Source organism: Anas acuta, chromosome 7 (genome assembly GCF_963932015.1).
Source record: "Anas acuta chromosome 7, bAnaAcu1.1, whole genome shotgun sequence".
Lineage (NCBI taxonomy): Eukaryota > Metazoa > Chordata > Aves > Anseriformes > Anatidae > Anas > Anas acuta.
Window position 1 is genome coordinate 20,766,172 of NC_088985.1, and position 16,650 is coordinate 20,782,821.

General features: G+C 41.7%; 1 protein-coding gene across 1 annotated transcript; it reads left to right on the forward strand.

The window, feature by feature from the left end:
* Positions 1-1,831: 1,831 nt before the first annotated feature.
* On the forward strand, positions 1,832-15,984 carry FAS (Fas cell surface death receptor). Its single transcript, XM_068687914.1, has 9 exons — positions 1,832-2,163; positions 8,481-8,649; positions 9,241-9,372; positions 11,823-11,934; positions 12,413-12,477; positions 12,859-12,939; positions 13,083-13,144; positions 13,609-13,630; positions 14,427-15,984. Exons 1-9 carry the CDS (start codon positions 1,837-1,839, stop codon positions 14,840-14,842), a joined length of 1,386 nt encoding a protein of 461 aa, XP_068544015.1. The 5' UTR covers positions 1,832-1,836; the 3' UTR covers positions 14,843-15,984.
* Positions 15,985-16,650: the final 666 nt, after the last annotated feature.

The window sequence follows — 16,650 nt, forward strand, 5'->3', positions numbered from 1 at the left end:
ACACAGGCCCCTGGGTTCCTTGATCATGTTTTATTTTACCTTAACAAATTTTTGTAACCTGGAGAGACTAGTTAAGTTAGCCTTCTCAAAATACAACAGTTTACAATGTCATAATATCCTAATGGAGTCAGTTTTTCTAGGTGCAAGTAAGCTTCTGGACAGGGACAAAACAGTTTGATGCCAATTAAGGCTTAAATATTATTTCTAGCTTAGTGACTCTCAAAGTCAGAACATTGCAGTAACATGTCCAGATGTATTCCTTAGGCATTTCTACAGCTATTTTTAACAGAATTTGCTATGATCAGTGCACATACATGGACATAGAAGAACAGCAAAACCCCCCCCACAAATCAAAACAGCACAGTGAGTAGGCCAACAACTTCACCTTAGTTCCAAAACCTGTCATTTTCAAAGGCAGAACTGCAAAGAAACTGAAAAGTCAGCTTGATACATGTTAACTAGTCCTGGAATTTGATCTTTCCATGCCGTAATCCCTCTTTGCATATTAGAAAAGGTTCAAGGACATCTACTGGTAAGAAAAATAATGCAACATCTCCCATTCTCGCTAAGAGCTTAACTGACACGTGAATCAAACTTTAGATGATGAGAGAATAAAGAAAACAGTCAAAGCTGTCACTTCTACCAGCCAAAAATGCTGCCACAACCCAAAGATGAGTGCAAAAGATGAAAGCACAACTCTGCATTGCCCACCAATATCACCTCGGAATAATTAAACAAACAAATTGCTCTCATGGTTTGTATCTATGACATCACCAAAAACCCAAACTGCTGCAGTTATCAGCCATGAGGTATGACTCCAAATCACATGCAGGCACTGTTGTTTTCACGAGAATCTGGTGGCTTTTCAAACTTATCTCAAAGCTACCTACCAAGACAAAAATACTCCACCACAAAACAGATATACCAACGCACTCAATTACACCTCAGGGGGTTCGGGAGGGGGGGCAGGACAGGACAGGGAAGCATGCAAAGAGTGCATGCATCCAATAGACATTTATTAACCTAATGGAAGACACCCAATAATGAGGGAAATAAAAAGACCTAGGTGTTGTTAAATACTAAGTGATGCCTGCTGAGGGCCCAGTGACGTTAGGTTTTGTTTTCAGGGCAAACCACAACCCCCTAAGTGATGAATTTGGAAACAACTCTACTGAGCTTTCTGCTGCAGCACCCATCTAGATCTGGGTGGGGCTGTTTGCAGTACCCCATCCGCCCTCACTTGCACACAAACTTCCATTAAAATTAACAGCCTTGGGTTCACCAGCCTTGAGCATGTACCAGTTTGGGTTTGGCCTGCAGGCATGCAACACAGGTACTGCACCAAGGACAGGTTTCTCCCCGCCGTACTCCATACTGCCACATGGGAAGGAAAAGAGCTGGTTGTTACAGGATACTCTGAAGGCGTCATCTCCAACGCTGGGTCACTATGGTGTCACCTCCTAGTTTTATGCGGAAGTGATTAAAAAGCCCGAAATATTTAAACCAGACGCTGTTTTTTGATGATATATGAACTCAGCTTATCTGAAGGTATCGAGTTTATCTGCAGGTAGGAGCCACGCCAACAGAAAATCCAAAGGTGATTCACAAACTACGGAGAAACGGTGCTTAAAACGAAAGCGCCAGCTCAGTTAAAACCATGGCCTTCTCGGGGCAATGGCATCATGTGAAATATCAAGAAATGCGTCGATAACTGACAGCGCCCTGTTACTCCTAACGCTACCGAGGAGGCCAGCAAGCTCCTGGCACTTCAAACCACTAAAAGTTTGCAGAAAACAAAGTGGCTAAAGCTAGCTACAAAGCCGCAGCCGCCTTTTGATGAGCTCAGCCTGCCCCAAATGCCTGCGGATTGAGGATTCCCTGCCCCAAACCCGGCATCTCCCGCAGAGAGACAGTGCCCTCGGCGGGGGGCTGCAGGAAGGGGGCTGCCTCGGGGACCCTCACAGCGCCCAGCCCGGTCCCGGCTGCCTCCCTCGGCGGGGCAAGGACGGCGCCCGCCTCCGCCAGGCCCCTCCGCTCCCCGGCGGGCCCGCCTCGTGTTTACCAACATGGGAGGAGCCCGGCAGGAGCCGCGGCGCTTTCGCTTCGCCGGTGGCTGCGGGACGGCGCTGGGGCATGGCCCGGGGACTCCTCGCCCTGCTCCTCGTAAGTGGCCGCCGGGCAGCGGGGCGGGGACGGGGCGCTGCGGGGCGGCCGGTCGGTGACAGGGAAACTTCTTTTAGCTGCAATTGAGGCGAATTGCTTAAGTCTGGTGGTGCGCGCGGTTGTTTTGTTTGTTTAATTTTACGATCCCCCGAGCTGTGCTCTCCGCTGCCGCAGCTGGAGCAGGAGGGCAGCAGGAGGGCAGCGGGCGCCGTGCAGCAGCCGGGGCCGGCTGCTGAGGGCTCTCGGCCCCGAGGAGAGCCCGGCAGGGCCGGGCAGGGCCGTGCCGGCAGCCCCAAGCGAACAGCTGAGCTCTGGCCCCCTGCCAGCAGCGAGGCAGGGAGGGCTGGAGAGGCAGGCGAGGCTGAGCACGGTGAAGTGCGGGCGTTTACCGGCAGCGGGGCAGGGCCTTCCTCTCGCTCGGGACGAGGCTCGGCAGCTTCGGGGCTCGGGTCACCCGGCTGAGTTTGTTGGTTATCGCTCCCGTTGCGGAGGGCTGCTGCCAGCGAGGGAGGTAAGGAGGTGCTGCAGTACAGGTGGGTTAGAGCTCCAGGTCTAGGGCCTCTAGAGCTCCAGCAGCAGGGCTCCTTGGCCAGAGACCCTGGCACGGGCAGCAGAGGGTGAGCAGGGACCCTGCCCGTGGCAGCGATCCCTGTGCCGTAGCAGAGCCGAGCCCTGCATGTGCCTGGGGTACAGGTTGTGCCCCCAGCCTCGCTCCTCGCCTCCTCCAAGAACTTGCTGGGATTCCCACTGCAAGAGGCGTCACAGTGTGGTTACACCGCTAGTGAGCAGTGGCCGCCTGGGGGGAGGCAGGTTATGTGCTGGTGGTCAGGCAGAAGTTATTCAGTGCCTCATCTGATTTGAGATGCAACCCGTCATAAACAAAGTGATTTATAAGGTTCTGCACAAAGCACCAGGGTATAAATACAAAGAAGAATTTTGAGCTGCTGAGGGAACTGTTTATTATCTGTCCCTGTATGGGAGCAGCAAACAACTGGCAGAAGTGTCAGTCTAGTTCAGTATCTTAGAACTACTCAGAACATAAATTAAGATAAAAACACCTTCTCTTACCTACTCCCAGAAAAGAAAGATCATTCCTATTCTTACGTTCCAATTGTTTCCAAGTTTTGCTACCCTTTGGAAAGACTGCAGCTCTCCCAAATGCATTCTACTGAATATATATATGTATACATATATATATATACATATACATATATATATATATGTTTAACAGTATGTTGTTCCACTACTTATAAAATCAGTAAACCTGGACAACATTTGACTTGCTCAGTTGATTAATCCAGAACGTGAAAGTAGATTGTTGAATTAAACCTCAATTTTGCAAGCAACTCCATAGTGCGCCGAGGTAGAAGCAGTTGCAGAGCAATACAGCAATGGCCTATATAGCTAGAGAACATCTAACTTTGCCCTGTAAAACAGGCCACAAAACCACATACCATTCAGAGATGATGTAGAGGAACAGGCCACCGCAAGACAGTGAAATGTTACATAAATACTTCGTAAAGTTCTGATGGAATTATTTACAAAGCAGGCAGTCTTCTGGAAGAAGACATGCCTTTGGAAACAGGACTCCTACTTTACTATGCTGACCCTTATTTCTTATTTCCCACAGGACTAACGCACATTTTAAATGTATACATATAGGCAGCCATAAAGCCGTGGGATGACCCAAGACTCGAGTGAAGAGTATAAGCACTCCAATTCTGAAAATGCTTATCTGCTCGTGTTTCCACAGTTAACTGTCTTTATATTTGAGGCAACTCACTGAGCAAAGAGAAAGAAGCTACAAGCAAATCGTATCATGTTACAAAAGGAAAAGGGGGAAAAGTTTGTAATTTCTGTTCTGTCCATCTCTTACTCACCCTCAGCCACAATATCATCAAATTGAGGTGGAAGCTGTTAATACTGTTCCAAGTCTCTTTAATTCAATAGTATAGTATTTAATAGTATTTAATTTAATAGTGTTTATTAGCACAGTGCTCCTAAAAGCACAAAATTAAAAACAACCAACCAACCATAGTATCCTTATCCCCCATTATACTGCTGTGAATTGCACGTGAGACAGCTGAGATGTGAAATAGTAATGGACTGAATTTGGACAATTACTTTAAGACATGACAGTAACTGAGGGTTATTAGTCTTGCAGGCACTGAACCCATGAACCTCACTTAAAATTTCAGGAGGCTACGATGCTTCTATCTGTGGGGAAATACCAACTCTCATTGCTAGGCTTCAGAAAACAGAACTGCACTTAGTCCTTCTTATAAAAGACTTTAGAATGTAAAGACATACTGTTTTTAATGGCTATTTTGGTGCTAACTACCATCTTCCGCCTTTGTGGGAGAAAAAATAGATGGGGAAAAATTGATCCTAAAGATAGCGGAGGCCGAAATGAATGTCATACTAGAAAAACTAAGTAGAGAGTCCTCTTAACTAGCAGTGTAAATTCATTTCTCTGATGAAGCCATCCTGAAAGGGGTTAGCACAAGGGAAAATAATTACATGGAAAACTGTATTAAAATTGAGCTAACTAGCAACCATTTGCCAAAGAAATACCAGAAGCAAATCAAAAATTAGAAAACAAGTTTTTCTTAGCTCCCATTATTCAAAAGAGCAAGAAAAATCCTCCCACACCCGTTTGTTTTGTGTTTTTTGTTTTTTTTTTTTAAACCACTTAGAAAGCCCCGATGAACTAATGCACATTACCCCATATAATAAATGTTGGAGGAAAAAAAAGGCCACCGAGTGCTGAAGGCATCACCCTTCTCATCTGTAGGCATTTATGGGAGAATCAGCTGACAAAAGTCAAATGTAGAGGTAACAGGAGAAAGAGAGGATTTTTTACTTAGAGGGTGAAATGTTGTAAAGCTCTCAAAAGGCCTTTATGCAAATAACATATTCACACGCTTCCAAAGTGATCTTACAGCCCCACAAGATGAGTCTGCTGAAAGGTTTGCATCCAAGGACGTTGACCCATTATGAAGAATACTCGGATGCAGAAAGAATTTGAGGACAGAGTCCCAAAATCACGTGACTTGCAGGAAAATAAAGCTCCTGTCGCTGCCCTGGGAGCACAGATGAAGCCAGGTTTTCTACATCTCCTTAGCAGATGCCTGTTACTGATAGCATTTAAGGATGCTCTAAGAAGGAAGGAAAGGAGGGGAGAGAAAACATAGAAATGTCTCACTCAAATGCTTAGGCATTTGAAAAGCAATGCAAAATGAGTGAAACCAAAAAAATAGTGCCAATGTGATAATTCTTACGGATTCTGCTAAGGTTAGATACCCCTGATTGCTTCTACTCCTATGGGCTGCTCAGTTCACTCCATCTTTAGGTTTGACAACAGTTTTTAGTTTACTATGAGAAAGGTAGAACAGACCCTCTGTGAGTCATTTTGGACTGAAAATGCACAGCCTCCCTTTAAATATACTCATCATAAAAAAGTACCTATCACCCCTGCCTCTGAAAACCCCTGCAATGCTTTCCGCTAGTAGCACTTGCTGCTCAGCAACAGCAAAGAGGGGAATTGAGGTATGCTCCGGAAGCTAAATGACTACTGACTTTTTTTCCTATATGAAAGGGCAGACCAACACTTTTGTATAGCAAATTGAATGATTTTAAGAGGGTGAAAATACAGGAGGAGAAAGTTTTTTTTAAAATTAGGGTATTACTTTGAAAGCTAAAATCTCCAAAAGTTTTCTTATTATTCCTTATGCAAGAAAGCACTGCAGGGAGACTTTACAAGCTGAAGCTATGTAGGCTGTTGGGGCTGCTTAAAAGTCAATTTCTGAGAAATGTTCCCCACTTCTTCTAAGTGTACCAGGAAGTTCACCTCTACAAGTGACAGTGGAGGGCTTCCATCCAAAACAAATAAACAAACAAAAAAACTAACCACCAACCACCACACTGCTTCCCTCCTAACTCTGTCAGCATAGCTTGTCAATGTAAGCTTGAGTTTTGCTCGAGGGAAGCTTGTCCATGCACGCACATGGTTGAGCAGACCCTAGAAGCAATTGTACTAAGTTTTATTCATAATAGTCATTTAGAAAGAGTGTTGTTTTTTTTTCTTTAATTTTACCCTCTTTCCTACACAATTCTCTATACATTTTCGTTACACTAGCATAGCTCCGAGTCTCCTCTTTACTCCCCAAAAGCCACAGGTGCTGCTTCACAGCTCTGATGTGGAAGATGCATGTGCCAGAGCAGGGTGGGTAGCTCCCCAGTGGGCACAGAGCTTGGCTGGGTGCCGGGCAAGGGCAGATGAGGAGGAAGGAACCAGCCTAGTGCTGCGGCAGGGTAAAGGGTGGCAAGAAGCGGGCAGGCACCTCCGAGCGCTGGCTGTGTGCTCGGGAGCAGGTCGGTGCTGTGCCACTTGTCCCCGCTGAGTCACAGTTCCTCCATCAGAGGGGAGAGACTGAGCAGTCACTTCCCCACCGACTTCCTTATGCTGTGAGTGCTGCTCACATCTGCCCTCCACGTGCCCCAGCCACGCACCTGCACGTGGGATGGAAAGCCTGGCACCATCGGGCTTTCTGGGGCTGTGATGGCTGCCTTGGGGTTGCCAGAGCCACCGGCCCAGGCCTCTCCACCCTGTTCCCAGACCCTCACTCCAGTCGGGGTGTCACAATGCTCCTGGTTCAGCTCGAGAGACAGTGCAACCATCCCCTCCCATCCCTACACGTGGCGGAGGAGCAGAGGCAAGGGGCTTCACCCTCATCCAGGGAAAGCCAAGCTAGGCTGGATGGCAGCCGCCCCACAGGGCTGCCGTCCAGGCCTGGCTCCCAGAGGTGGTGTGCAGCTGGAAATACAACCCTCTCTTTTTCAGCAAGTTCCGATAACTACAAGAGTTTTCTACATCTAGCTACAGTTACAGCGGGCATCCAAACAGTTTCACACAACTTCATGAAGACTGAATGAACCAACGATTAAATATCACCCTCTGTCACAGAAAATAAGTAAATAAAAGTCTAACAGTAAAAATAACCAGTTTTCAAAACAGGAGAAAGTTGCTTAAATATGTATATAGCATGTCCTTTGCTGTCAGCATTAATAAACACAGTCCAGTTTGTATTAAGCTGCAAGTCAAATGTAAGCTAACCATTCAGAATTAACTTCTTTCATATAGTCAATTATTCAAGTTAAGGTATTTTTCATACTGATTTAAAATGCAAGCAAATGTGTGATTAGCAGGACTTCTGTAGCCCATCCACTGTGCCATGGGTATGAAGACTACACATTTTATTGTGTCTCATTACCCTCTAATCCCTTTCTGAAAAAAGGGACCCTATCCCTCTCCTTCATAACTGGCCTGTTCTTTCATTTTGCCAAGGACAATAGCACTGGTCCTTTTGTTTCCAGGCATTATTTTCCCCTTCCCCTCATAATTTATATTTTTATGTCTATTGTGAATTAGAAAACAGTATTCTGTAATTAAAGGAGGAGCAAGAACAGCAAATATAGAGCTTAAGTTTGCAGTTAAGACTGAGAACACTTCAAGGCAAGGACTGTCTTATTTTTTTTCCTGTTACAACTCCACACAGATAGTATCAGAAAAATAAAAAGGTCAAAATGTTCAAATCAGTCCATAATATCAGCAGAAACTGGGCTAACTACAGGCAAGTTTTCATTTAACTCTTCTGCATAATAGTATTTCTGGGATGGAACCTAGTTCTCCAGCCAACGAGCTGTCAGCTCATTACATAGCTCTGCTATGTAGACAGGAGACATGTCATACTTAGCGCATGCAAGTCATCTACAGAATTTCCCACAAACTATTGTGAAGAGTAACGTAAATCATGGTAGATCCATCCTTCTCTTTCCCTCTTTACACCCAAAAGAGAAACAGGAATAGTAGTTTGGCCTCTCTCTGGTACACAGTACTTTTTTTTTTTTTTTTTACTATGAAGAGAGGGGACAGTGATTGCTAGTAAAGTTACTATTGACTAGTAAAATAGGAGAAAAAAAGCATCATACAATTTAACTTGAGAATGCATTCAAAGAAATGGAACAGCAGCATAAATTAGTTTGGAAGATGAATTATATTCTTTTAGAACTATATAGGCATCATCTGCTAAGGAAAAAAATAATTGAATTGGAAAACAAAGTGAGAACGAGAACTTCAGTAGGGGGTGAATATGAATATTTTAATGTAATATTCATTTTTGTGAATATTTTTTGTAATATTTCTATGAATATTTTTAGTAACGGAATGACAATGCTGATGTAGCTCTGTGCTAGTAGTAACATGCACCTACAGTCCTTGACAGTTTCTTGTATAATTTGATGTTCTTCTCTCCTAGGTGGCTGTCTTAATTATTGAAGCAGAGTGTAAAAGTGATACTGAACATCCCATACATGTAGCATACAACAGATCTATTACAAGAAAGAGGATCATTGCTAAGAGGGAAATTAAATGTACTGAGGATGAGTACGATTTAAATGGTCAGTGTTGCAAGAAATGCGAACCTGGTGAGTATGACGACTTTTCAAGACAGCCTTTAAAAGTGGAAACCACAACATGCACAACTGCTTTTTGCTAAGATAGCTACATGGCATGCTGTGGCTTTCTGGTTGCAGTGCTTCTGTCCAACCATATCTTTCTCTATTACAGGACATCAGACGCTTCAAAAGTATTTCTTGAGCTCAGTGCACCAATAACTTCTCACCACAGATAGCAGTTCACACATTACATGCTCATGACAGAAAAAAAAATAATCCTATATTACTTAATACAGCTTTCAAAAAGTTTTTAAAAGTGCAAACACAGGGTTTTGCCAACAAGATACTCCATGCATTCATGGGTTTTTGAGTTTTACACATTCAATTTTGTATGGTGTGTTCTCCTCCAGTAATAAATTGGAGGAAGAGGGAAGGATAATCAGAACTTGATGTATACTACCATCCTGAAAAACACATATGTATGCATAAAGAATATGGATTCTGTTTGTATTTGTAAATCAAAAGGTATTAGGGATTAAAACTAAAACCTGATAGAGGTGTTACAGCTGATGGCTTTTGTCCGAAGGTATAAATCTTATTCGTGTTTCTCTGTCTCTACAGGTTACATTAAAAATATTGACTGTCCAACAAACATTGGAGAACACTGTGTATCATGTAAACCTGGAGAGTACATGGATCATGCCAATAAAGAGGACAAGTGTAAGAGATGTGCTTCATGTGACAGCGAGTTTGGTATGTTTATAGAAATAGCAGTGAGTCTTACATGAGACAAGATTGAACTGAAAAGTCTCCGTAATTCACGAGCAATGGATAGCATGCAGAGTAAATTGTTTTAGTAGTAAGATATGGAGGACTTTATTACAAAGTCATACGTTTATCCTCTAGTTTCTTTTTGTTAAGTACAAAAAAGGATGAAGAACAAGCTATGTTGGTCTATTATTTCTCCTTATATCTGCCTTTGCTCAGCTAGGAAACGTTTGGAGAGTAACATCCCACCTCTTTCCACACTTGCCTCTACGGCATCTTTCTTTACTTTGCACAGAGGCAGATAACCCACCTGTTCCAAGATACCCTGATGTTGCTAGTTGGATTTACAGTAGTTAATGCTTCTTCACCAGCCTCAACTTTGGATTATGATATGTTCCTGTCTCACAAGCACTGTAATATTTTAGGAGTTATATTGAAGGACCCTACAGATAATGCATTTATTTGGTATGTAGTAGCCTACTTGTGGCCAGCATGACAAGTAGCATCTCTCAGTAAGTTCACTGATAATGCAGTTGGAAAAAAAGAAAAAGACAGGATTCTACACCTTATTTTCTTTATCAGCCCTGAGGATACCAATAGCTTGTAAGTTCTGAGGTCTTGTGTTCCCAAAAGCCTCTTTTGTCCTCACACGCCCTCATTAAGTACATAACTTGATCTAACAAAAAATTTGTCTTACTAGATAGTTTTCAAAGTTATGGTGGAGATGTGAACTAGGACATAAGAATCAGCTTTGTTTTCCCAAAGACATTCAGTTTTGAACACGGGCTTTTCTCCTTGAAAAGGAGACCTTATACAGACTGGTTAGGATCAGTGAAGGAAAGCTTGCTCTCTCTTGTTCATCCTCTATTTAAAAGAAAAAGGGTGTTGTAAGAAGCAGAGAAGGGAGCATTCCCAGTGATTTCTTTTGTATTCTCTCAAGTAATAGATAATATCTAAAATTTCTGGAGCTGACAGAGTGGTGTTTTTGATACATCCAGTGTGCTTTGTGGGATATAGGATCAAATCACAAAACTATAAGGCAAACTATGTGGCGTGCCTTAGTGGGTCAGGCCAGTGGTCCCACCATCCCAGTATTTGGTGAGCAAGAGATGCTATTTAAAGAAAAAAAATACACCCACAAACCTAATTTCTGTGTTCTGTTCCCTGCAAAGTCTCCTAGCATCCACATTTATGGGAGGGAACATTAGAAAGTTCACCTCCACATAGTCAATTATAATCCATTTATGAGCCCTTTGTGCCTGTTGGGGGACACCAGGTTCCAGGAATTCACTATCCAATGCATAAATACCCAGCATAGATTTTTTTTTTTTTTTTTTAAATCCATTAAACTGATCTCCTACCAGTTTCACCAGGTGTCCTGTAGTTCTAGTATAGCTGAACTTGCAGAATGATAGTTCTGCATTCTTCATATCCAAAATACAGTTTAGTAACCAGAGAGACAGCTCTTAACTCCAGTATGGTTGTTCTCAGAACACCTTTAGGAATATAAAGTTAGCTTTATATGTAGTTAGCTTTACATTAGCTACTATAACAAGCATTTTTAGATGGGTAATGAAGATTACTGTAGTGAAACAATTCAGTTTATGTACAGTGCCACAAAGGAAGCTAGTTAGTACAAAACTAATTAGAATTAGTTAAAGCTAATGGGATGACTCTTTTGTATGGGATAATGCGAGTAATGCTGTTGAAGAGAAGTTAGTAGAAAATATTAAGCAGGAGGAAGAGAACCGTTCTTAGGATCATTCATGTTTGGTATTTTCATGAATGGCATCAGCACTGGTTTAGCAGTGGAGTTAACCAAATTTTCGAGAATTCATTTTCCTGTTACAGCAGGTCACTGAATGTGCTAACTCAAAAAATCCCTTCTGGTCCTATATACCAATGAAAATAGCTTTCATAGTAGATAAGTCTACTTACAGAAATTCTTTATGCAGAAATATTTTTTTCTTAAAGTGATCTCTTTTATACATTGAGGACAGGAGAAAATTAATACACTTGTTTTAATACTTCCTATTGAGGGTTCTCAGGAAGAGATAAAAACTTGCTATCTGTCAGGGACAAAAAAGTAATTGTCTCAGATGTAAAGCTGAGAGATGAGGTACACGATCTTTTGTGGTCCCTTCTTTATACTTATGGGAAAAAGAAGCTGACAAGTTTGTAAGTGCCAAACGAGTCCTCTAGCAAGTACTTTGTTGTGTGATCAGTTTTTTCGAGATATCGGCCAGCAGAGGTCTCTCTCTGCCATCCTTGTGTTTCCAGTACTCCCACAGCAAGGTTCCTTATAAAAGCTACATTCTACTTACTAAGGGTCTCCGGTACCGGCAGCGGTAGAGCTAAAAACACACTGGTCTGAAAAGAGCTTGTGAGCAGAGGCCTATTTTTTCAAACTAACAAACTTTAAGAATTCGTTTTAGGTTTTCAGATTGAAGAGGATTGTAACACAAAACAGAACACAAAATGCGCCTGTGCAGAGAACTATTTTTGTAGTTCTGTACCATGTACTACGCATTGCGAGCCATGTACCACGTAAGTTTATGTTTTCATTGTTAAATATAAGAGTGATAATATATTATCACTCATATTTCCAGACTGCTTCAAGACTGGGGCTAAGATAATGTTAACCTGAGGGAAAATATACTAGTTTTCCTTTGCACTTAGCTTGTTCAGCTGGCTTAACTCAGTCAAAATAACTTGCATGCATACAAGCTTTCCAAAGGCATGCCTAAAAATCTGTTTACATCCAGCAACTCTATATAGCATTTTCAAAATAATTTAATGTAGTGTATAAGTTTTCCTATTGCCTTTTTGTGATCTCCTGTTACATCTAAAAAATCATTTCCACACTTTTCGCCCCACACTATTTTCATACCTGTTAAGTTCTATACTCTAACATTTTGTTATAGGACTCCTTTAGCCAACAAAAAGCATTAGAAGATTTTTATTTGCTCTCTTGACACTTTATAAAGAGGGAAACAAATCCCACAATAACTCTTCTTTTCTGCAGATGTGAAAGTGTCCCAGTTGAAAAAGAATGTACTCCAACTTCAGACACTGTGTGCAGAGTGGAAGGTACCACTTTAGAGCCTAGCATGGTCTAGCATCTGCTGTATTTTGAGAGGCTATTGCAACTGTCATGTTTTACACAATGACCCATAGTGATTCCTGACTGCTAAGGGGATTGTATCTGCTGGGCCCTGTACTGACCTATGAAGCACGATTGCCCTTTTCTTCTGATCACAGTAGAGATACAGGAGCTATTACTCCTTTCTGCGGTTGACTCGGTTGACTCGCAATAGTCAAGACTTTAACAAAGTGCTATCTTCTGCCATCAGGAGTCAACAGAAGGGCCTCTACAATCTGATGCAATCTTGTTAAAAAAAAAAAAAAAGTGTATTGCTGTATTGTGTTTCTTGGCTTAGCTTTCATGTAACGTTTCCAATGTTCCAACAGGAATGCCATCATGGGGCATTGCAGCTGTGGTCATATCTGTGATATTATTATTAGTAGGATCTGGAGCACTATTAATATTCTGTAAGTGATTCCCCTTTTCGTTATTCCTAACATACTCTGAATAAGATATTCAGCTGCTTACTCAGATGTAATTTTATATTCTTGGAGTCCAGAGGAATATAATGACCTGGATTTTAAGAGTGTTTTGTGTTTTTCTGTTTCAGGCAAGAGAAAACGTAAGGATCTTACTTGCGTGGAGAACACTGCTGAAACACACCCTTTAACAGTAAGCGGTATTGCTTAGACCAGATAAAACTCAGCTTGATACAAGGGAACTTTGTTCCATTTAAATTACCCTGGTACTGCCTGAGCACATGCATGCCTCTCTTCTATGAGATCAATGAATCATAAGGATTCTCAGGAGAAGTAAGAGAAATTCTGGGTTATTTCTTCAGGGTTTGTCATTGTGCTCAGTTACGTGACCAAGATGAAAACCTTACAAAGCATCATACCTCCACTGATCTAGGGTACCTGCTCCCCATGTGTATTTTTAGGCAATAGCAATTGTGAGGTGATTCCCCAAGCTTCCCAAGTCAAAATGTGTCCAGTCTGATTCCCTAGCTCATAGAATAGGGGAATCATCGAGAAAACTGTGTCATGACATCTGTTTATCCATGTTTATCTGTTCATACATGGTTGGTACTTAACAAAAACGTCATGTACTCATTTCTTGCTTTCCTCTCTTTTCAGATTATACCACTTGTATATACAGGTAAGAGACAGGTAATTTTTCAAAATTTAGTAGAATAAACAAAATACAAACATGTAAATCCTACTCTAAAGAAAGGGTATTTTTGTGTAGACTATGCCACTTCCTAGAGCTGTCACTCAGCACAACATTGAACACTTATTAAAGAAATGCCAGCTTATAATGTGCTTGTTAAGGCACACCTTTTGCCTCAGGTCTGTTGTATAAGAAGCAACTACTAATTGACAATAGATGGATTTCTTTTCTGCTTACAGCACAGACAACAGAAGGCAGCAAGCTGGATTTCTAAAACCATGGATAATTTTAATAATGGAGTAGCCCTACAGCCAGCAGTAGAATCACAAAAACACAATCCTACCTTACGTTCAAGGGCAAAACCACAGTGGTAACACCCCATAGGAAGCGAATACAAGCTCCAACGCTATATCACAAAAAACCTGTCCCATTCCAGGACATTTCCCAATACTGTTTAGAGCAAAACAGGTACAGGAGTCATGACCAGGCTTGGATGATAGAGAGGAATGAAGAGGTTACAGAAGGAATTTAGTTCTTTTTAAGATGCTAGAGAGCAATATGGTTACAACCCTGGATATTTCAATTATCTTCATTTGGTAGGAATGTGTAAAAGCAGACCTGAAATATATTGCAAAATCACACATAAAGCATACAGAGTCATGAATACCTGAAACTTGGCCTGTTTTGTATAGAAAAAGTATCAACTCTAAGCATAGGTGCTTAAACAAACAAAGAACAGTAAGATTTCAGTGCCAAGAGCATTCATTTCCTTTTATGCTTCTAGATGTTGACCTGAGCAGCCATATCCCTATTATTGTGGAGGAGATGACACTCCCAGAAGTCAAGAAGTTTGTCCGTTATCGCCAAATATCAGATCCTGTCATTGATCAAGTTTTGCAGGACAACTTTAATGATGCATTTGAACAGAAGATTAAGCTGTTTCAAGCCTGGTATCAAAGTCATGGGATAAAAGGAGCCTATGGAACCCTACTAAGCAGCCTGAGAATGTTAAAAATGCGTGCTGTAGCTGATAAAATTGAGGAAAAGCTGAAGACAGTTGTTTCTAGCAATCAGGAAGGCGGACAATCTTATAATGATGATATTGAGCAAAGCAAAGCCTGTCATCAGGAAGATGAGAAATCCTATCATGATAATGCTGAGCTAAGTAAAACCTATTCTGATAGTTTGGAGGAGACATAGCACGGAGTCATTTGAAAATTATTTCTGACTGAAGTAGTATTTTTTAAGTATTACAGCTAACAAACCTTTTAAATGCCATTTTTGGCTTTTAAGGTGTGAAGGTTTCAAGGTAGTTATAATACAAACGAGGAATAATTATGATTTTTGTGGAGGTGTGTTTCCTTTAAAAGAGTCTTACCTGTTGATTTTGATTGTTAAGAACTGGGAGGATAAGTGTTCTGGCTTAGTTAATAACAGTAGCAATCAAAGATTTCTACTATAGGACTTGCTACAAAAAGAAAATACTAGTCATTGGCAGAAAGGTTTAGTCCAAATGTGTGGTCCTGCATGCAAATAAATGGATTTCTTACATTAAAGTTCTGGAAAGTTGCATTTTTGAAGGTAAAAACTCCAGTGTTAAGAGTTTATGCAATGTACGATGTAGTATTAATATATAATCACATTTTGCCCTGTTGTAAATGTGATTTCTTCCTTGTGTGAAAGCACCTGTGTGTGTGTATATTTATATTAGTTTTCTATGTCAAATCCCCCAGTGTTAAGTAAAAGTATTATTTCCCTTATTATCTGCACTGACTTCAAGCCTATTTTGATGTTAAAACCCTTGAAGGAAGCAGAAACAGGAGCTGGTGTAGCACAACAAAAACATGGATTTTTGAAGGCAACCTGCACCAGCTGTAAAAGTCTCCAGACCCAGTCATGCAACAGCCAACATTATCTTTTCTAATGCAGGAACTGGTACAATGAAAATACCATTAATAAAATAAATAAATCCAAGTAGCACATGACTTCTCTTTTCCTTCTTACAAGGTAATCTATACATATCATCTTTAAGTTTTATTTTATTCAAATCAGTAAATCAAAAAGGGGAGTTTTAGGTTAGATGTTAGGAAGAACTTCTTTACCGAAAGGGTTGTTAGACACTGGAACAGGCTGCCCAGGGAAGTGGTGGAGTCACCATCCCTGGAGGTCTTTAAAAGACATTTAGATGTAGAGCTTAGGGATATGGTTTAGTGGGGACTGTTAGCATTAGGTCAGAGGTTGGACTTGATGATCTTGAGGTCTCTTCCAACCTAGAAATTCTGTGAAAAAGGGAGATCATTCTCCTGGGGAAGAAGGAAAAAAAAAAAAAACAAACAGAACAACATACCTGTCTTTCATCACAGATCTCAAGAGGGCTCCTCAATTCAAAGACTAGCAGTACTGAGCTACTTTGTAGTTAAAGCCTTTCCTGCTCCCACACCAATTCATGCAAAGTCTCACAAAACCTTTTGGCAGAAAAGGAGACCATCCTAGAACAACCTGATTTATTTATTTTTTTTTCCTAGATCCACCTGTTAACAGGATAACCTTTTCTTTGGCTCTTCCATCCATTCCCTAGGAGGGAATCTCCAGTTAAGTGCCAAGCATCAGCCAAAACACAAGAAGACCTGCCTGAGGCTGCTCCTGGCTGAACAAGTGTTGTCAGCTGGGGTGTGTGGACAAGTCCAATTGCTGCCACCTGGCCCCAGGGTGCGGAAAGGCCAGGACAGGCATGCCAGCAGGTGCTTGAAATCAACCCCAGGGCAATGCTGCGTGTCCACAGCTGCAGCAGGGCTGCTCCCAGAGGTCATGCTGCTGGCAGGAGCAATGTGCCTGCCAGGGCAGCACCCAGCCCTTGAAAACAGATGGAAATGCAGCCACAGTTCTGTGTGTTGTACTAAGTTGAAATGAAAAGCAGGGTTTACATTAGTAGCTTCAAAAACTGCTAGACTTTTATAGACTTGTGAACTGTGCAAAAGCCACTGAGCCTATTCTGTTGCCGAGCCATG

What these genes read in the sequence shown, in the direction of transcription:
- FAS (XM_068687914.1), top strand. Translation starts at nt 1,837, where the DNA reads ATGAGCTCAGCCTGCCCCAAATGCCTGCGGATTGAGGATTCCCTGCCC. An exon ending in TGGAGCACTATTAATATTCT is followed by an intron (nt 12,940 to 13,082) that starts GTAAGTGATTCC and finishes TTTCTGTTTCAG; the next exon opens with GCAAGAGAAAACGTAAGGAT. An exon ending in CTGAAACACACCCTTTAACA is followed by an intron (nt 13,145 to 13,608) that starts GTAAGCGGTATT and finishes CTCTCTTTTCAG; the next exon opens with ATTATACCACTTGTATATAC.